Source organism: Micropterus salmoides, unplaced genomic scaffold (genome assembly GCF_014851395.1).
Source record: "Micropterus salmoides isolate LMB-PRFRI ecotype aquatic unplaced genomic scaffold, ASM1485139v1 Ms_hic_scaffold_3, whole genome shotgun sequence".
NCBI classification, from domain to species: Eukaryota; Metazoa; Chordata; class Actinopteri; order Centrarchiformes; family Centrarchidae; genus Micropterus; species Micropterus salmoides.
The window spans coordinates 35614711-35637322 of NW_024042261.1; the positions used below are offsets into that span (position 1 = coordinate 35614711).

The 22612-nt window shown below is 38.7% G+C and overlaps 1 protein-coding gene across 1 annotated transcript; it reads left to right on the forward strand.

Moving 5' to 3' along the window:
- The first annotated feature begins 3258 nt into the window (after positions 1–3258).
- hif1al (hypoxia inducible factor 1 subunit alpha, like) lies at positions 3259–22577 on the forward strand. Its single transcript, XM_038693142.1, is given in 16 exon segments — positions 3259–3393; positions 13076–13266; positions 13382–13414; positions 13417–13538; positions 14391–14475; positions 14910–15025; positions 16530–16714; positions 16866–16972; positions 17388–17535; positions 17708–17985; positions 18524–18687; positions 18766–18861; positions 19669–19832; positions 20169–20280; positions 20872–20995; positions 21350–22577. Coding segments are annotated over 16 exon segments (2028 nt in total). The 5' UTR covers positions 3259–3358; the 3' UTR covers positions 21418–22577.
- Positions 22578–22612: the final 35 nt, after the last annotated feature.

The following is a 22612-nucleotide window of genomic DNA, read 5'->3' on the forward strand; positions in this document are numbered from 1 at the left end:
TCGTGTGTCCTGTGTGATGGACTGATGTGTTTTGCTCACATTGGTATTATTGATTAATTTTTATTGGTCTATAATGGGTAGTTTTGGTCTAAAAAGGCCTATTATTTCAGGGGCTCCTGCAGGGAAACAGCTTGAAAGAGAGACTGATTTTAATATTTAAATCATTCATCTATCAAAAACATCTTTGTCCCTATCTGGTGGTCGATAGAGGGCGCTACAAACAAATATAGTCAGATTCACTACTTATCTGCACCCGTAGAGGAAGAAAAGGATTCTTTCGGCAGAGAAAACAGCATCAAGTCAGAGACAGCAGACAGTCAGTAACACCGGAACCGGATTCAAAAATAAAAACTCTGTTGGGCTTTTGCAACATTTGCGATCTGCTAGCCCGACTTTCACCAAGAGGATAAAGTTTAACCTAATGTGATTAAAGCTGCGACCAGTTAATATTATTATCATTAATTAGTAATTAAACAAAACTATACTATTAAATGTCAAAAATAATAGTAATTTGTTACATTTAGGCAAACTGAGAAAAGAAACAGGTAGTCCTGCAACCCATGACTTAAACAGCTGATCAGCTGTCATTGCTGTTGCTGATAAATTACTGTTGATAGACGAATCAATTGTTCATACCACACTATCTTTCAATAACTGGGGGCTATGGACATATACAATATGCTATAAGAAGCACACTCAACTGAAAATAAATATAGCAACAGTACAACTTGATAGATTGAGTTTACTTTTTACTTGACCACATTGATCAAAAGCAAGCATGTCGATAACAAATGATAATAGTAATAAACGTAATAAAAGAACATGCAACTTGATAACAAGTAAAGAAACAAGCAGATGATTTTAACAAATTTAAAAAATTTAAATACACCCAAAAAGAGAAAAGAAGTTAACCAATGACAAAATAATGATAACACATAAAGTAATAATTGTAAAATTCTTAAACTGAATAGGGGTTTTAAATGGCAGTGTAATGAATAAACTAGCTTATTCTTCGCAAAGCTAAAATTATTTATTTTCAGAATCAGCTTTATTGCCAGGCACTAGGAATATGACTCTGGATTGCACAATACTCACGATGTGCTTACTTATTCAATAATACAATAACACAATAATACAGTAATAAAATCAAACACAGGCTACAGTATAGAGAACACATATACACGCTATAAACAAAACAGACAGAATGAGACAATTTTAAACAAAACCTCAATAATGTCTCAGATGCTTTAGTCCGGAGCTACAAAAAGCTAGGCTACTTCATTTTAAACACTTCTTTTGTGGTGTGATGAACAGCAGAAAGAATCAATCTTTGCAGTATATTGACCAAATAGCAGCGATGGAGGAAGTACTTACATCCTTTACTTGAATAAAGGCTAAATAAATACTATGTTACAAGTAAAAGTCTACTTGAGTAAAAGTACAGAAGTATTAATAAGTACCAAACTGCAAATGAATGATTAAGTTACATTAGTGGATTGTGCTCATGGAGTTTACTGCTAAACTCAGACAGCTTAGGTTGGAAAAGGAAGAAGGGTTTAGAAGTGGACATATGGCCATGTTTAGGTAGTCAAAGTTTAGCGAGGCGTGAGAGAAGAGAGGCTACAACACCAGTTTAGCGACTCTGCTTCTTGTCTGGAGGGCATTAAAACAGATCAGACAAACTACAAACCCCCAACTCCAACGACTTTAGCCTCACCAACAAACTGAATGAATTCTGCAGTCACTTTGAAAGACAATGAGACATTCCTCACACCATCCCCCCGTGACGCCATGAACCAGCTCCAACACCCCCACCCCAGCAGGGGCCTGGGGCCTTCAACGACTGCCGACCCCAGTAAACAGTTTGCACATCCCTGCACTAACAGCCATTTAAACCACAGCCACATTGTACATATCCTTAATTATTCTTTTATCTTTTCATATCTTACTGTCAATTTCATGTTTTATGATTTTCTTACCTGCGCTCTTGCTCTGTCTTTAACTTTCTTATATTTTTATTTTCTTCATTGTTAAGATCCAAACCACCAAAGCAAAGTCCTTGTATGTGTAAAACCTGCTTGGCAAAAATCCTGTGCACTGTAAAAAGTTTCAGATCCTTTACTTAAGTAAAGGTATTAATACCATACAGTAAAAGTATGTTAGTATAATCAGGAAAATGTACAGTATTAATAGTAGTAGTTAAAAGTACTCAATGCAGAAAAATGTCCCTTGTGACTGTTATACTATCATACTTATATCATGAGATTATTATTCCTCATGCATTCATGTAAAAGCAGGATTTTTCTGCTGTAGTTGTTGAAGTGGAGCTCAAGTTGAACTATTCTGAATTGTAAAAAACCTTAATTTGTAAAGTTATTACTGTTAGAAGCTGTAAACACTCAAGTAAAGAACAGGTACCACAAATTTGTACGTATGTACTATATAGTTCCTGGGCAATACTATGTCTACCTCTGCCCTGCACACACAGGTGGGTTTTTTTTTTTACATGTGTTGTCAGTTTATGCCTTTTCTCAGGACTGTGTGGGCTTGATTGACATTTCTCTCTGGCTCTTCTGTTAGTTTTGTTTAGGGACAAGTTTATCACTCTTTTCAGTAAAGGGTGTGGTGGAGGAGAAGTCATTCTAGCTGAATGAACTGAAAACACCTGTGTGAGAGTATACAAGACCTTTAAACTGTCCCGAGGTATCATTTTTTACATGTTGACAGCAGTGGACAGTAACTAAGTACATTTATTTAGCAACTGTACTTAAGTTCAAATTAAAGGTATTTGTACTTTAAAGTTTCATGCCACTTTCTAATTCGACTCCACCACATTTAAGAAGGAAAAATGTACTTATTTCAGTTCGTAGTTACTTTACAAATGTTTACACGATTTACCGAAATTTAACTGGCAACTATTTTTATGATCGTTTGTCATGTCAAGTGAAAGCATAAATTGAATACTTTTATTTCTGATACTTAAGTATTGTTAAAATCAGGTACTTTTGTACTTTTACTGAAGTACAAATTTGTTTACTTCTACCTTTTGAATAATATAGTAACATAAAAACTCAAGTAAACTACAAGTTCTAAATTATCTGTACTTAATTACACTACTTAAGTAAATGTACTTGGATAAATAATCAGGCGCAAGTCTTGAAAAACACATATCGACAAGGACCTTCAAACGCATTCTAGTATTAAGTAGGAGAAGACTTTTATTCTGAAAAGAATGAACGGAAACAGCGTGTTCTTGCAGTTGCCACTTTGACACAGCTGATGCTACAGGCTCTCCGGTCTTGTGCCAGAATAAACAACAATAAGAAGCCGAATCGCAGCTCGGCCTTCCAGTTTGAACATGGAGGAGAAAGAGGACACCGTCGCGGTCAAACGGTAAGGCTGATTTATTTAAATACACATTTAATTTAAGTCTTTTTATTCCGAGTCGTCTTGCGAGTCGCATCGTTTGTTCCACTGCAACTTTCCGACATGAGTGAGCCATAAAAAACAGGCTGAAGATCACAGCGATAAACAGCGCGACACATCACTGTCGCTTTCACACCGCCAGCTCAGAGATAAATACATCCGTTCTTGTCTTTCAGTGCCTAATCTCTGATCCAAATACTAATTTTGAGTGTGAAGTCTTATTTTAAATACACGATTACCCATAAACATGGGTTTGTTTGTGGTTCTCTATAGTGCGTTCATAGTGAAGAGAATATCATTTCTGGTATATTTTTTTAATCAGATGTGATATTCGTTTAATATCTCGGCATCGTGCTGCTGTGATCTCTGTAAAGCGTCCTGTGTTGTTATTATAGCTGGTCATAAGTCCACAGCAGCCTTTGTTCATGACTCAGACTGATCATTACTGCAGCAACAGACAGCGGGTTGTTGCTTCATGGCTTCACTGACCCATATTTCATATTATTTATGTTTTTATTATGTCCAGCTGTTACGGACTTTTGCTGCAGCTGCATGTTCATGTTCATGTTCTTGTGACTTTGTGTAGCATTAATACATTCATTATAATTAAAGATGCCGTTAAAAATGCAGTACCATCTCAAAACATGCAGAGAGAGCAAGAACAGTACTTCCTCTCTGCTGTCTGAGTATCTCTTAGCATGGCAAAATAGTCGAAGCCAAAAGATGCAATAATGTGGTTTTCTAATGTTAATAATATCTGGTGCCACATTATAATACAGCATGTAAATGCATGTTCCTTTATGTCTAGTAAGAGCCTGCCTCTCAGTGGGATCCATTTGATACAGAAACATTGTTTTGTTGTACTGTATGGTGGCCAGAGAGGACAAAGTCTGAAAATAGGAAGACTGAAGTTAGTTTATGAGTGAACTATTCTAGTGGCTGGTGAGCTTCACAGATTAACCCTTTTGCAGTTTTCGGGCTTTCGTTTGATGTAAGCTCATACAGCCCTGCTGCCATGTTGATTTACGGTATAGATGTCCATCTTTGGGCTTAGAGCCAGTTTTAAACCAGAACCACCAGTGTCTCATGCAAACACTGAAGCTGGAAATAGCTGTAGGGGTGGACTTACTTCTTCCTGTCCAAACAACTTGCACATACCTGACCTGGCTGCTGAGGTCAGGGGGGGTGGGGGGTGTAACCATACATAAAATACTGTGCAGCTTGATGCATGCAGTCAGTTGTTTTTCATATGTTTTCAATGCATAAGAGAAAACGAGATAAAATGTTTTTGTATTTAATTAGACAACAACACAAAAAGCCGTACGATTGCTGAATGACGACTCTGTTAGAAATTTCACTGAGTCTCTTCTGTCCTTTTGCATTGTGGCTTGATTTGGGAAACTGAATCTGGCCAGCAAGAATATTCTCGGCCAGCTTGTCAGAGAGTGGTCAATAAAGTAATTGGAGTGAGTCAGCTGCAGCTCTCTGACCTCTGCAAAGCGGCAAGGCTCAGGTCATACTGGACTGTCCTGATAACCCACTTCAGAGGGAGTTTACGCTCCTACCTTCAGGCCGTAGATGGGACAAAAGATACAACGCCTCTTTTGTTTTCAGGGCAGTTAGTAGCCTGAATTTGCACATGTGATCTCTGCACCGACGCACATAATGTAATTAGGCTGTTTTTTTGTCTTCATCTGAATCCATCTCACGTTTTCACCATTAGTCCCTGTGATGTGCCTATATTGTGGCATTATTTGATTATGTTTTTTATTACTAATGTGTTGGCATGGCTGCAACCAAATTTCCTCAGGTGGGATAATTAAGTTTTTTTGACTTGACTTGAAGTGCTGATTACAACTTCTCAGATGTGATTATATTTTCAGCTTTTATTTGTCTGTTTGTACTCTAATAGTAAACTGTATATCTTTTGGTTTGGACTGTTGTTCCGACAAAACAAGGAATCTGAAGACGTCTCCTTTGGCTTCAGGAAACGATTAACAAAATTGATTATTTGATAAAAACAATAGTCATAAGCTGCAGCCCCGCTTTTTTGTAGAAATCTTCCTTAAAAAACACTTAAAACGTTTAAAAGTTAAAAGCTCCAACCGTCTTCTGCCTCCTCCATCATCTGTTTTTGCACTTTCCAGCCAATGGTTGCGACAGCCACTACAGCGAGGTAACTTCTGAAATGTTTCAATACGATTTCCAATCTGATACCTGAGTACCTGAGTTTAGGAAGAGTCTAGGCCAGATCTTATGTTCAACTTTTATCAGGTTCAGATTTTAACAAGAGATGTTTGTGACCAAGTGTTCATAGATCAGCAATGAAACTACTAAACATGTGATGGAGCATGAATGTGTGTGCATTTCAACATTAGTGGGAGCAAGAAACAAGAATACTGAAGTTAAACTGATATCTTCCTGTCTACTAATTTCAGACTTCAACATCCATATTGATTTACCAGTGACTGCAAAACTTCCTAAGCAGGGTCCGTTAGGGCTGCAACTATTGTACATAATGATAATTTTAATTATCAGGTCAGGTAGTCTACAGATTGTTTTCTTTCTTTTGATCTATTAAATGTCAGAATGCCCGTCACAATTTTCCACAGGCCAAGGTGACGTCATCAGATGTTGTTTTTGTCTGACCAATAGTCCAAAACTCATATTCAGTTTAATATCACATAACACAAAAATAAGCTGCAAATCTTGACAATGTAGAAGCTGGACTGAGATGTTTGGCATATGTGCTTTAAAAATTACTATAAATGTAAAATGATAACACTAGAGAGTGACTTTGAGACGGATCTGACTTCAGTGAGACATTTTAGTGTCCTTCGATGTCATCGATACTTACAGATGTGTATTTAACTTTATTCTAGGAAAAAATATTGTAAAAATAACGAAAATGCATTATTGTTTTGCAGCTCATGTGAACCTTGAAATTGTTGATGTTGGCAAATTTGATCTAAAATACACTGGTATCATTGTCGTCCACAAGCCAGTGTCAGTAGGAAAAGAAACGTGAGGTCGTGTTTGTTTATGTGTGTGTGAAAGCAGCAGTGCACTGCGTGCAGTCACGCTCTCCTCCCACAGTTGCAACAGTCTTTGTTTTGGTGAACAGTGTGTTCCAAACCAAACGAGGCCGAGCGTGATTTGTTACTCGGAGTGTAATAAGCATGTCAAGAGGGTTATGAGATGTCCGGTGTGTGTGTGTGTGTGTGTTCCTCAAACATTTCCTTCTCTCTTGTACTTTAGCTTCCTTCCTTGTTCATCTACTGTGCTGTACGTTCTCTTTCTGTTCCTTTCACTTTTAAACCTTGTGGCACACTGAAGCTCTCTCTCTCTCTCTCTCTCTCTCTCTCTCTCTCTCTCTCTCTCTCTCTCTCTCTCTCTCTCTCTCTCTCTCTGACTCTAGTTGAGGACAGTAGAGGACATTGTGTTCTCTCTAAATGAGGTGTGTATGTGTGTTTGCGTGCGTGTGTGTTAAAGAAGCTGAAGGCGTGTCTTTGCCTAAATGTCCTTTTTAATTGGCGTGTGCGTGGGTTTGTTTCCCTTCTCGTACACTATCACGGGACTGCCTTTGCTAATGCACAACTGCTTACACTCAGTAACCATGGTTTGTTTTCCAGTGCGCGCACACACACTCACATAAAGCAATAAGAAGCGGTCGCCAAAGTGCACCTCTGCTCTCTGAGTACACTCTGTTCTCTAATGATCCACCCAGCTGGCCGACTATTTGTTGCTGTGTTAGAGTGAGTGTAAGATCGTATGTGTTTGACAGATCATTATTAGCAGCAGTATTATTAACAGTACTACTACTAGTAGTTATCTCCTTCTTGCAGTGTGATGCAGTTTCAATTTTTATTTTCTGGTCATGTTTAATATTTGTAGCATAGTTACCCAACATCTGAATTAGGGCTGCATCTTACAAATATTTTCATTATCCAGTAATCTGGGAATTATTTTCTTGATTGATCAATGAGTCTATAAATAGAATTGTAACATACTTTGTGCAAAATAAATACTTCCTTATCTTTCTCTTAACAGTAGTAGTATTACTGTAAACCGAAGTATTAGTAGCAGTAGTATTAACAATAGTAGAACTATTAGCTGTAGCATTAGCAGTAGTAGTACAGTACTACACAGCAGTAGCTGTGTATAAAAAAAATAACACAACTAAAATTCCAAAAAGTTAGAACGTCATGGTTTCTGCTCACAAGGAAACTTATGTCAAAGGAATAAAAAAGATGGAAGTCAATGGCATTCCAGCTCCACATAATGGAAACCAGACAATCCATCACACGTACTGAAGTGATTCTCTCCTCACACTTGTTGACTAAACCCAAATATGGTTCAATTTATCCAAATAATACAGAAATGGTCCCTGAAGAGTAAAAATTATTTCGTAATTCACAAGAACAGGGGAAGACTATAAGAAAGTCTGAAAAAAGAAAGTGTTGTTTTTTTTTTTTTTTCTTCTTTCCAACCGTGTTAAATCATTTCATGACCCCTTCAAATTATGTCATGACCCCTTTTGGGGTTTGATGACCCCCAGGTTGGCTACCACTGTTCAACCAAACAAAACATTCCTGGGGCAGCCCCCGAAGATATTTGGTGAAAGCCTTTTGATGTATAAAGAGTCAAGTGGGCTTTGTCTGTTTGTTTTTCCTGAAGAGACGTCACCCAAGGAGACATAATGAAGTCGTTATTATCTCAGCTTGACTGGATGACGTGAGTTTGTAATTTTGTTTATGCGGGTGTGTCTGCGGGCCAGCATTCGTCTTGGCATTAAAGTATGTGGGTATAATGGTGGTCATATCTCTGTTTTGAGGGCTGCCTACGTGTGTGTGTGTGTGTGTGTGTGTGTGTGTCCGTTCAGCTCTGCTGCCCCTCAGATGTATTCAGATCCTCAAATGTAAAAATAAATTTGACTTGAGATATTGTGTCAGAAGCTGCCTGCATGTTGGGTATCAAAAATGCACACGTGACCTTTTTTCTATAAACTATTAGTAATGTTGTGGCTCCTACGGTATTTATTTACACCGAAGATGTTGACAGATGTTCTGCTGATAGGTCTCCCTGAGAAGACTAGTACTCTCACTAATAATAATAGTTTCTTATCCTTGGTACACAGACTTTATTGATACACAGATGACTTAAAATCATACAGTATCAATATGTTGTTAATTTTTTTTGTGGATCCCACCAAGACTAGCGACCGCTTTGTGGAAGCCAGTTGGGATAGAAATAAAGTCTGTAGTCTTGTAAATCCGCTTGCAGAAAACAAAATCTTTGGTTGAATTAAAAATGTGGAGACAACTTATCTATTTTAATTGGTCAGTCAGACCAGAATTTGTTCAAATTTGCTGTGTATAGACCCAGTTTACTAAACTATATACTATAATGTCTGTTCATCCATCCATTTCTTTGAAAGATACTGCTCTGACTAGTGTTGTAGTCAAGACCGCCCAAACCGAGACCAAGTCAAGACCAGAGTTTATCTAGACCGAGACAAGACCAAGACTTTTAGGGGCTGAGACCAAGTCGAGACCAAGACAGAGGGAGGGCGAGTCCGTGTCATAACCAAGACCAGTTCCCCACATTACATGACGCGAGATCACAGGTGCTTCTCAGATTGATCTGAAAGATCCACATTCCCATTAAAACTTCCACATACAAACAATAAGAGCTGAAATCAACGTAAGCATGTTTATTCAACACTCTTTTTCCATGTTTACCATCGCGGGGAGGGAGGACAGTCGTTAACAGGAACAACACATTTAAATTGGGGTTATTGGTTGCATTTGAAGCAATACGTTTTACATCCAATGAAAGTTAGTATGTTAACAAATAAATAATAGACAATGCAAAAGCAATTTATTGATATTCCCAAAGTTATGGTCTTGACTGGTCCGAGTCCTCAATGTCCGAGACCGAGACAAGACTGAGTACAAATTCGGTCAAGACCATCAAAAAGTTCTGACCCACGGGGTCATTTAACAACACTTACAGCTAAAGACTCCTCTAGGAATGTGGATAAAGAAACATTTTAATGGCAAAGATTGTTTTGAAAGTTTTTGAGTGAGTAGTTAAAAAGCGTGCCTTCTACATAAACCAAAAACATAAGAGAAAATCCAAGAAATCATGCCGCAGTCCAGCCCACACTGTTTGATTGACAGGTGATCTCTGGGAAACGTGATGCAAAAACATCACATTTTCTGCACTGAACACTTTGCTAAAATGGAAGAAAAATTAAACAGATCTTCTTTCTGTCTGTGAGGGTTCTCAGTCATACAGGTCGTAGTTATCCAAGGAAGGTTAAAATCAAGGGCAACTGGACTTGGAGAACTTCTTTCTAGAAAGAAGTTCTTCAAGTCCACTTTGTGATCTTAAAAAACAATGAATCTTTCCCAGCACCAGTAAGAAACAAACCAAACCGTCTTTTGTACAGTGAGTGTGATTTATATAATTTTCTCTACTTTTCCAATAATGTGTCTTTGTAAGGGCTTGGCAGATAAAGTGACTGTCTGAAAAAAAGTGCTATTCCTCCCAGTGAGAAATACCTTGGCAGCTCTGAGACAGTTGCTGTGACACACAGATTGTACAAATGTGTGTGCATGTTTCTAAACTTTGTACAAAAACCACATTGTGGATGAGTATGTTGTAATAGATCTGCCCCCCTTTGTGTTTATAGCTTCAGTAAAAAAAAGAAACGTTCTGGAAACCTCTGCTGCCTCTTTGTGCAGTAAGTGAAATTCAGTCTTAACAGATTTACTGTATCATCCACTGAGGGAGCAGCACCAACAACATGTGTGTGTTTAACAAACTTCATTAATCCCACTTCAAATACTCTTGCAGAGATTGTCAGCATTACAGGTGGTTTAGCTGTTAAAACTACCTGTCATATTGGATGAGAACGGGGAGGGTGTGTCGAGGTCTTTTTCACTTGGCAGGAACATTGTGTCCTATCGTCTGAATACTAGGATAGAGTTCACATACTGTGGCAACACCACTGAATGGTGTTTTATTTGACTACACGTTTTCACTCTTAACAGGTTAAACAATAACAGATGATGGCTTTCTGCCTGTGAACAAGTCAGATATAATTTCAGATAAATTCAGAGTGTGCAGGAAACCTGCAAGCTGTTCAGGTTCTAATGTGCAGGAAACCTGCAAGCTGTTCAGGTTCCTAATGTGCAGGAAACCTGCAAGCTGTTCAGGTTCCTTCTCCTACTGTAATTTAAGATAAGATAGTTGCTATATTTTGTCCATTTCTGACTGAATGTGACACAAAGTGGTGTAAAGAAGTCACTGAGACCCGCTGGGACAACAAAAAATGCCACAAAAAAACTTTTTCAAAGGGGAAAAACTGAAAAAACTTTTTGGAAGTGCAACAAAGGCGGGATCCAGACAAACAGTTGTGCAATAAGTTTTGCAGCAATAGAACTTTAGCATGGAGAAACAAAAATTGTCATATTTTGTTGATATAAATTCAAATATAATACTAAAAGTTATAGTTTGGACTGGAGATTGTGGATCAGAGATTATATGCAGTTCTATTCTGTGGAGTGCTACAGATAAAAAGGTATCAATACTCAGGAGTTTAAAAAAATCTGATAACATTATATCGTCCCATAGTAATTATTTTTAACAAACACAGAACAAATAGTCTTAAAATAGGAAACTGATGCACATAAATAAGCTAACACTGATGGATATCTCAGTCGAGCTGGTGAAGTGCATTATTTTTGCTAATCACTGTGTTTGTGAAAGTGGATTATCACTATTATAACCATACTATAATTTATGTTTTTTCAACATCTTTATCATATCATCATCGCCTTTAAGTGTGATTCTCTGAGGCCGTTGTATAAAGGCATGCTAATGCTTAGCAAGGTCAGACATTATTGAATTATGTTGTACTATTTTGTTTTAATAATATACTATATGTTTAAATTGTATCTCTGCTTTGTCAGCTGTCACTGTCACTGCTGAGAAGTTATTTTTGAGCTGGCATCCGGCTGGAGTCTTGTGTTGTGTCCTTTGTGTTGTGCTGCAGTATGTATAATAATATATATTTAGAGTCCAATTTGATTCATAAAATGTGCAAGAGTCAGCCACACTGAGCTCTGGGTGGTAATACATATAATCTTCTTTTTTATTGTTGTTGATTATTAGTTTCTTAATTTCATTTTACAGCACTTGATACCTTTTGTTGCTGTTGCAGTGTGCTGAAAGTATTTGAAAGGGCAGAAGTTAGTTGTGTGTGAGGTCATTTCAAGAAGGAACATATTGATGCTGTTCCTGTGTCTGATTTGATGTGATTGCATATCTACACACTGTAGAGAAATGAAACCCTGCTTTTGTCTCGTCAGCACGTCTTTTGGTTTAGGCCAGATCGGGTAGGCAGGGAGGGAGGGACTGGGAGACTGGGAGGCTCTGGACAGCCTCCCAGTCTCCCAGTGGCAGAAATAAATAACATTCTGTTCCCTTCAGTTTAGGACATTTTTCACTATTTTTGTTATCACTTCTCTTCCCACACACAAAAAAAAAACATCCAGGAATGTTTACAGAGCTAAACTCTCTGGCCATGATCATCCATATGAAGAGGCAGAGGCCTCCATGTCTCGCCCCCTTTGGAAAACACCAGAGATTAAGTTACAGAGGGCTGAGGAGAAGAGCACTACTGTGGTTCCTAAAGTGGATTCCATCAAGTCCCAGAAGGACGTTAGAGGGCCCCTGGGATCAGGAGATAACATTCTTCACAGACTCCATTTAAAGATTCCAGACTTTAAATGAGACTTTGAAAGGGCAATGATGTGAAGTTATCAGACATATTGATCATAGCATAAAGTATTTGTAATGAGTGTATCACATATTTGTTGGATTGTTGCAGTTCACTTGGCTGACCTGAACTCCTCTTAGCACCAAACTTGAGCAGTGAACTAGCAGGAACTGAAATTAAGGCAAATCATATATCTGAAAATCTAAATCGTAGTGCAGAAAGAGGGTTTTCTCTGTTCCTTGGTAGTTGATGTGACTTTTTGATTTGAAAAGAAACTTATTAAAATCGTTATAAAAACAACATTTTGTCAGAGAGGTTGACAGAAGTCACAATTTGAGAAAGCAGAAACTATAGATTGAAGCAGCAGCAGAACCTTAAGGTGTAAGATTGCAAGTTCAATTTCTCATTTAGTGTAAGTTAGTACGAAACGGTGCATATAAATGTCTTTCTTTTTCTTTACCTGATTACTGAACTGGAATAGCTGAAATTTAGTTCTGTGTCAAATTAAAGAGAAGCATCTGGTGTGAGGGGATCTGAACTGTGTTGTAGAGCTCTGAGAAAAATTTTAACAACGCTGAGACATGAAGTGAGGAGTGTGTGACGTGATCTTTGTGAAATCCTGGACTCACCACTGACTTCTTTTTTTCTTTTTTTGTCCCACTTTCCCACATTTTTTTCTCTTCTTCATGTCTTTTCTCCTCCTCTCATTTCCGTTTTGTTGTGTCATCTGATTTGTGTCCTTCCTAAACATTTTACCTCTTTTTGTTTTCCTCTTTTACCTCCTTCCTCTTCTCCTGTCCCTGTTTTCATCTCTATTAATCATGTCCTATCCTTCTGTTTTTCCCTCTCCTCCTCCTGTAGTACCAGTTCCGAGCAGAGGAAGCTGCGTTCTCGTGATGCTGCCAGATGTAGGCGGAGTCAAGAGACGGAGGTGTTTTATGAGCTCGCCCACACTCTGCCGCTTCCTCGCCGAGTCACAACCCACCTGGACAAATCCGCCATCATGAGAATCGCCCTCAGCTTTCTGCGGGTGCGCCGTCTCCTTCAACCCGGTAAGAAGCACATCTTCAGATGGTCGTCAGACACACGTTTTAACCAAGGATGTTCCATAGTCATCACCTTGTTGTTTTTATAGCATGTGAGAATAAGAAAGAGGATTCTGAAGAGGACGAGAAGGAGAGGAGGAGGAGGAGGAGGAGGAGAGGAGGATCCAATGGACGTTTTCTACCCTCAGGCACTGGCTGGTTTCATCATGGTGATGACTGAGGAGGGAGACATGATCTACCTGACGGAAAACGTCAGCAGCCACATCGGCATCACTCAGGTACATGTGAACAAAAAAGAAAAGTATTTACTTCACAGTAAATCTGCTTTCATATTAAGCTTTTCCACATCATTTCAAACCTGCTGGCCTCCGTTCCTCATTCATGTGTCCGGTTCAGCTGCTGTTGAGTGTGACAGTCTTGTGATAAGTCAGCATCAAAAAGTGATTTTCCATCTTATCAGCCAGTGGTAGTGTTCACAAAAAACTGTAGCAGATGTGAGGAATTATCATTTTAACTGTGACTAAGAAGTAGAAGCACGTGTTTTACAAGGAAAAATACCTAAAAATGTTTTTTTTTTATTCTGTATTGAAAATATATATCGTTTCTCTAAACTACTCTTTAGATTTAGATTTTAGTACACTGGTTCTGTTTCTTTAATCGACGTAGGTGCTTTTACTGTAAGCCTCTGGGAGAGTATGTGACTTATTCCGAGTAACTCGAGCAGGATGGAGAGCAGAGACATCCCTTAAATCTATTCTTAGCTCTGTTGGAGATCAAGTGTATCGTTGAAGCTCATCTAGGTTATGATGAGATGCACACAGGAGTGACATGAAGCTGTAATGATTTAATCAAACAAACACCTCTGCCAATCATTTATTTGATTTTTTCTTTATTTAACAACACTATGGTAAATTGCAATACAGAGGAAAATGAACACATATAAACCTTTAAACAAGGCACCAGTCACACAAAATACATAAAGAATAGTATTTAAACTAAAAGAATGTGATATCAATGAATCTTTATTGATTTGAACTTTTAAAATGGATGCAGCAAGCTTTCCAATCTCAAACCAATGCATCTATTTTTGTTTGTTACTGACATTTGTTGTTGTCTTTTGCTGTGTACAGCTGGAGCTGCTGGGTCAGAGTATTTACGACTTTGTTCATCCCTGTGATCAGGAGGAGCTCCGAGACCTGCTGACTCCACGTCCAGGTCAGGCGCTTGTTATTGCCTTCGTTATTACAATGAGACAGTGTACAACAGGAAATGTAACATAAAGCTTTGACGTGTGTAAATGTTAAACAAACACACACTTTTTTGGGAGTTTGGTCTCCTCCAGTATTTAATGCATGTGCTGTTTTTGTGCTGCTGTTTGAGATTATGCTAGTTAGCGTGCTAAATCATCAGCATGCATTGTAATTACTTAATGTCAGATATATCGGTTATATCATCCTCTGTCACTATAGGCATTTCAATACAGAAGAGGGATGTTTTGTGAAAAAGCATTAGCAGTGGCGTTACCAGCTGTGCTTTTGATCAATCTATAAAAATAGTTCAGATACTTTATGAATCAAATGTGTTGGTTTGGAAACCAAACGCAAAGAACTTGGTGTTAATAAACTTCTGTACGTGTCTGTTGCTTTCAGGTTTGAGCAAGAAACTGTTGACAGAACAGCCGAGTGAGAGGAACTTCTTCCTGAGAATGAAGAGCACTCTGACCAGCAGGGGGCGCACTGTCAACATCAAGTCTGCCTCCTGGAAGGTGCAGAGATGAATTAACACAGATGAATCACGTGCAAACACACACAAAGTTATCTCAGTGCTCAAGTCAAGTGTGGACCGCTCTGTCCAGCCAAGAGCAGCTGCTCTGAGGACACACATACACACAGGGCTGAAGTCCAGCCTGAAAGAGATATGAGTAGGTCCCATCATCTCTGGCAGTCGGCCCTGTTCCTTTCAAACTGCACGGAGTACACAGTTGTTTATGAAACACACATCCACACACACTTATTATACAACACTCACTCATGCTCCCACAACAGAGCATCAGATGTCTAGTCTGTGTTTATTGATAGTTTATTACAGGATAAAGGAACAATATGTTTTCTAATTGTAATGAAAACAGTCTGGGTGTTCTTTCAAGATATCTCATGGCAGCAGAGCTGTAGACTGGGTCTTTGGACTCAAGTATCACTCAAGTGATAAAAATGCTCATGACCTACTTGGCTACTTGTCTGAACTCTCAACTTGACCTGAAAATAAAACCATTGAAGCAACTACAAATAGTTTTTAGGATATATATATATATATATATATATATATATATATATATATATATATATATACTTTCTGAATGCTTGTCACTACGACTCAGACAAAATGATCTACGGATGATTACATGATAATTACAGTAACTATATAGTCAAATTATTAATCTTACATATCCACAAATGGATGCATTACCTCATCGCTATGCATCCTGCAAACATCTCTCTTCCAAAACAAATGCTCGCAATAACCATATCTACATCTTTATGACACGAGGTGGTGAAAACTCAGAATGAACTCAAAATAAAATGTTCCCTGTAGTTGCTATAAAGTCACAATTTTTGCCTGGTAAACTTCTGAAACAATAATAATGAAATAAAACAGTGATAGGCATGCTTTGCAGAGCCTTAATTGTTTTAATGGTCAGCGTGCAGAGACCTGGAAGACTTGACTTGCATTTTGACTATGAAGACTTGATATGACTTTGACTTAAAACTGGGGGAGGCATTTTATTTAATTTGTTTAAAATTCTCTTTATAATCAATAAATCAGATGGTCTGACACACACAAGAAAAAAACCTGGTATCTGTGGCTGTTGCAAGACTGTGATAAGCCTAATTCTGTGCACTCTGCCTGTGCGTGAAAACATGTTTCGGAGGGAGCGCGTAAGGATCTAGTTTAGGTTGGATACTTGTAAAATCTAGCTGTCTCCTGCTAGTTTCTCCAACATTTCCTACCCCAGCTTTAAAAAATTCTTTGATCAGATACTTATTGAGTACATTTATTATTTAGGCAAAGTTCTAGTATGATGGTTAGTGTTACGACAACATTAAACACTGCTGCAGTTAATGCATGTGGCTTTACAAAAATATCTTTTGTTCTCAGTAAGTTTAGTATAAAAAAAGCATTACGTTGAAATTGATACTGAAGTGGTTTGTAAACCTTGAAACAATGCTCTGCCCTCAAACTTAAAATGAATTGTGTTCCTGTTTCTGCAGGTTCTCCACTGCACAGGTCACATGCGCCCATTTGCCGGCAGCTCCACGTCGCCCCCTGCAGCCAGAGTGATGACCTTGCTGTGTGAGCCCATCCCTCACCCGTCCAGCGTGGAGTTCCCTCTGGACACCTGCACCTTTCTCACCCGCCACAGCATGGACCTGTGCTTCACACACTGCGAGGGCAGGTAGGATAAACTGACTGACCTTTGACCTCAGAGAAAAGAGAGGTTCTGCTTTGAGGGGGGGAAATCACAAAGAGAGAAAAGCGAGATGGGAAAAGAAATCTCTTGAATTTTTAATTCTTCTGTTGCTTTTCTTCAATCTTCCTGTTTCCAGGGTGACAGAGTTGGTGGGATACAAACCCGACGATCTGATTGGCCGCTCAGCCTTTGAGTTTCATCATGCACTCGACTCTAATCAGATGAACAAATGGCTGCACATATGTGAGTTTGTGTGTGTGTGTGTGTGTACTATACCAGAAAAAAGACACTGTACATAACAGTGATCACAAAGTTGTGTTGTTCTACTCATTTTAACTTCACTTGTCCACAGAAGCTGCCTGAAAACAGTATTATTATTTTATTTAAACATGTAGACCTACTTTCGAAACACAAAATGTATCATTAAAACATGTTGAATATTGTCTGCTCTAAGAAATTTTGCATGTTTGAGCTTTTTCAGCAATTATCTTGTGTCCAGAATTGTAGATTTTTTTTAAGCCCACAAAGGAATCTATAAAATCTTTTCTTAGAAGTTAAAATATAAGTTTTTGTGTTGGTATAAGTCTGTTAACAAACTTCCATCCTTCATGACCACCCCTTTTCACCTATCTTATTTCTGTCTGTCCACACTCTGTAGTGCTGAGCAAAGGTCAGGTCAGCACCAGCCACTACCGTTTCCTGGTGAACAGCGGCGGCTTCGTCTGGGCGGAGACCCAGGCGACTATCATCTACAACAGCAAGACGTCGCAGCCAGAGGCCATCGTCTGCCTCAACTTCATACTCAGGTACTTTAAAAAGCAGCGATGACACGTCACAACACAAGCCAGGTCAGAGCTGGTGTTTTTAGGGTAACAGAAGATGTGAGAAAGGATGTAGTGTAGGGTTAACATGCAATGATGTGGTAAATACAAACTACTCCTTATTCTTTCTTACCTCCAACATCGTCTTCCTCTGCAGCGCCGTGGAGCAGCCGGACGTTGTTTTCTCCATTGAGCAGATCCGTTGTGGCAAGACTGAACCCCACTCAACAGCGCTTGCATCGGAGGATTGTGGGACTTCTGACATCTGTGACTCTGACCCTGACAGTGAGTGTCTAACCAGCTCCAGTCAGGCTGATGACGAATGTTCGAATTCCAGCAGCGCAGAAGAGCTCTTCTTCAAACTGAAGGAGCAGCCGGAGGAGCTCCTCCAGTTGGCTCCGGAGGCCGGAGACGCCATTGTGCCGCTGACAGGAGGTGAGCCAAGCCAAAGATATTTATATTAACTTGAGCACCAGTGATGAATAGTGATTTATTATTTTACCTCAGTTAGTGGGAACTAGTTCTTGAATCTGGTCATTATCAGTAAGTACATGTTGTTCCTTTGTTCAGTCACTAGCATGTTGTCTGGAGTTTTACTTTCTACAGCCTTGCTAGCAGCTCTTTGGGGCACAGAGGTGCTTTGAAAAACATGTCAGCAATGATGATAAGGTTTAATATTTAGCAGTAAATACAGCTGAGGCTGATAGGAACCTCCATTAGCTTTACAGTTTTTAGTCATAAACCAAAGTGAACAAATTAAATTGGCAGTTTGCATAAAATCATGTGGCGAAGTTATGTATTAAATTAAAAAGTTTTGTTATACAATATTTCATACATGTCCTTTCACGAGGCTCATCTTGTGACTTTATTATTAAAGAGCAACTAATATGTACAATATTTAAATTCAGTGCTTGGTTTAAAAGTATTTTTTGGTTTTATTTAATGTTGAAATCTTCCGTTTTCTGTCTGTCAGATTTTGTTGAGCTGACGTTTGCCAGTCCGTCCAGTCCAGACTCTGTGCCGGACCACCCTCAGGATCTGTGCTCTCCACAGCTGCGACAGCTCCTCTCACCCATCTTCAACCCCATCACTCCACCGCCATCATCATCACCACCCTCCTCACCTGATCTTGACCAGGTAAATACAAGCCTTACTTTTTTTTAAACTTGGAAAGTATTAGTTTCGATGTCTGATTTAACTGTTTCTCTCTCTCAGAGCTCCTGTGAGGATGTTGTGATGGACACCAGCGACGTGGAGAAGTTCTTTGCCATTTGGCCAAATGAGGATCAGAAAAAAGGAGAAACACTGGAGGTAAGAGGAGACAAACCTTTTCAAAACAAAGTGTCTTACAAACCAGGATTCAAATATTTCAGGAGGGAATGAGGCAAAGAAAATTCAATAATACAAAAATTAAACTATTATAAAAAGTGATTTTATAAGCCAGGACCTGCCAGAGGCTCTGGCTCGTAGGGGAGCAGCTATTCAGCAGTTTAATTGGGACTAACTATGAGGTGCTTTAAAGGTGATCAGTAAAATACTAGAATCAATTTTAAAACTAACTGGTAACGAGTAGAGAGGCTGAAACACGGTTAATACAATCAAGTTCGCTGAGCAGCTCTGTACCAGCTACAGTCTTTTTTATTTTTCGGATGAACATTTTTGAAAGAGTCTTTGTCAAACCTTAGGGTGAATCAAATTATAAAAATACAGATTGAAAGTAAAAAAAAAAGAATTTCATTAAAAACAGCTTTTGCACAAACAGCTGCTTAATGGCATTTTTTTATGGAATATTGTGACCTGTAGTTGCCACAATTGGGAGGATTACTGCTCAAAAACTGAAATTGTAAGATTAATAAATTTTTTTAAATTACATTAAATAATCCATCAGATGTGTAGAGAGCTGATGGCTGTAAAAAAAAAAGTGAACGTTCAATTTTTATTTAAAATGTTTTTGAAAAAGATAAATTTTGGTCAAACACAACTGAAGATCAGTTTGTTGCACAACTTTGGAAGTTTTTGCAAGGATATAGTAAATATAGACGTGGACATCTTGTCCATGTGTGTAACTGTTACATCGAACCATTGTGTCTCTGACTTTAATTTCCTGTCTTTTCTCAGGACATGGATGGGATGGATCTGGACATGTTGGCTCCATACATCTCTATGGATGACGATTTCCAGCTAACCGTCCTCAGCAATTTGCCAGAGGAAGCCGACAAACCTCAGTCCTTTTTGTCTGAAGCCTCAACTGTGACACCGGCAGTCACAGTGAGCAGGAAACGGTACGAAAGGCCCATATGAGTTGAGCCGTAGTAGATAATGTGAAGCTGTAGTGTTCGTTTCACTCCAGAAAATAATGTTGTTCTTAGATCTTTACATCTAGTGAGAAACCGTTTGTCCTGAGGGTGGCGCCACAGGACAGGCCAAGTTTTTAGTTAACTCAATAGGAATTGTCCTCTGTACGGTGGCCACTTCAGGACAAACTAGGTCAAATTGGATTCAGCTTGTCAGGCTCACTTCTACATTGAAGACCCATTTACCTGTTTAAGGAGAGTAAAGTAGGTGGTACAAAGTTTACAATGCAAGTCATAAAAATTCTCTTTCTGCATCTCTTTCAGGACTCATAACCCGGACGAGGAGATGCTGTCCCAGCTGAGGATTCAGGACAAGAGACAGAAACAAGATGCTTCCCCAATAGAAGAGGAACTTCTTCTCACCCACAGATTACTGGTCAGTGGAAGGAGGAAGAGGAGGGAGGAAGAACAAGAAGAAAATGGGTTTAGCCAGCAGTTTATAAAGTGCTTTAGAGAATGACAAGAAGCATGTTTTCTGTTTGAATAATGCTTAACATTTACCTGAAATAAACTTTCAGAAAAGAGAACTGCAGGAAGAAAATTTGACATAATAAAATGTAAAAGTCTGACCTTTTAGAAGAGAAGAGGAGAAATAACTGTCAGATTAAAAAACAGTTTGTTAGTTTGAATTGATTTACAGCTTTCACTGCAGCGCATTACACAGATGCTTTCATCCAAACCATCTTACAGCATTATTTTCACTTTGTAAATGACGGAAAGCGGCAGAGATAACATCAGCAGTTATTAGTGAAACTAAGAGCGTATTAACCTTTACATTGAAGCCCTGATCAGTGTGAATCAGCTGAAAGTCAATATTTCAATCATATTTACATGGTTTGAAATAATTAGAATTTACTAACAACTCAATTTACATAGAATGTATCATGATAAATTAACTTATTTAAGAAATAGAGCTTTAAATTCAACTTGACTTGTTGCTTAATCATTGTTTAAACTCCATGTTCAGGGCTGTCTTGAGGAAACTGACCAATCAGATTTGGTCCTGGACCCTAGACCAGGTGGGCGGAGCCGGCTGCTTACAGACAGAGACCCTCTTTTAGGAGGCATGCAGGGACTCTGTGATACAGCAGGTAAGATTAATGCAGGTTTAACTCCGAACCCTGCTGAGCATAACATGTTGTGGTGCTCAGTTAGCGATGGAGCTTTAAAGAATAGGACTGGTATAATTTTAAGGAACATTTGCAACTTCAATCACAACATAAGACATGTTTAAAATATGAAATACAGTATATATATTAAGGTACTAATAATAATGTAAATTCACTCCTTTATTAATATGCACACTTCCTGATCACATGTTAAAAGCAGGTTTTAAAGTGATATTCCACCCAAAATCTTCCCTTTTGTAAGTTAGTAAGGAAGTGGTCATCTCACTTCTAAAGATTGTCAAACCGTCTACAACAGTGTTTCTCTCTCTGTTTCAGCTCTGATGAGAGACATATTCATACCTCGCCCACCTGACATGTCGCCGCCCCTCTCGCCTTTGACTTGAAGCAGCTGCTTCCAACCGAGAGTTGGCTTGACTTCTGCGCCCAAAGCCAGAAAGTCGACCCTGGATTTGTCTGCAAACATAACAATCTGAGCGCACACATACATCACACAACAAACATGTACGCACACGAATATAAACTCACTCTGCGTAACCATGATGTGAGGTCCAACGTGACCTTGTTGCTTGTAGCTAAAGCAGGACAGTCACTTACGTTGGGTTGTTGGGTGAAGTGTTGTTGGGCAGGTGCCGACGGCGCTGCAGTTCGCTTTCCTCAACCCAATGCTGCAAAGTTGTTCGTTTTCTTTCCAAATTTACACTTCAGCTCTGATTTAATGTGAGAAACCGTCATGGTGGCCTGTCTGTTTCATGGAAACAGCTGGTGGTGCTATAAAGAAATCAGCAGAAGATGATTAAATGGGTTAAACCTTGAAACAAATGTATTTCTCCGAGCAGCTAAATTAAATTCATCCCAGCTTTTAAGTTTATCACATGGAATCTGTTTCAGTGCTTCTATCATCATTTACACATGTAAAACCTGCGCAGGAACTCCCACGATGCCCTGCTTTGACTTTGAGCCAACATCAACCACATGTAAACAGTTTTATGCCGTTATTCTTTTCTTCCGTGTTTAAAAACAAACGAAATCTATCTCACTGCCATTATGCGTGTTCTTCCAAATTACAAATGAACTTGCGAGTATCAGTGGCATCATTTATTTCAGTGGCAAATTTGTCTTTTTATACACTTGTGCTAAACCTTTTTAATAGTTAGTTTACTAGAATGATGAATGTACCTAAACACTAGAATTCATTTTTTTTGTTTTTTTCCATTTTAATTGTATAACTTGTTACTAATTGTGCCGAAACATGTGAGCTGAAGCTAGACTTACGTTTTATTTCAGTTGCAGTGTTTGATGATATATTTGTGATGCACACCATCTGAGGTGTGTGAAGGATTAGTTTTATTTGGCTGTACGCAAATAAACCCTAAATAAATTTAAAATGGTGTTATGTTTATTTTAACCATGTTCACTCTTCCAAAGTTCTCTGTGCCTTTTTATTGTCTGAGATAAGGCGTTTCAGATACTGTTATGCTTGTTCTTTTATTTTACACTGTATCCTGTATGTATTCTGAAGCTAAATAAAGCTGTTGAAGCAGAAGCTGCTGTGTGATCTGTGTGCAGAGATGAAACATC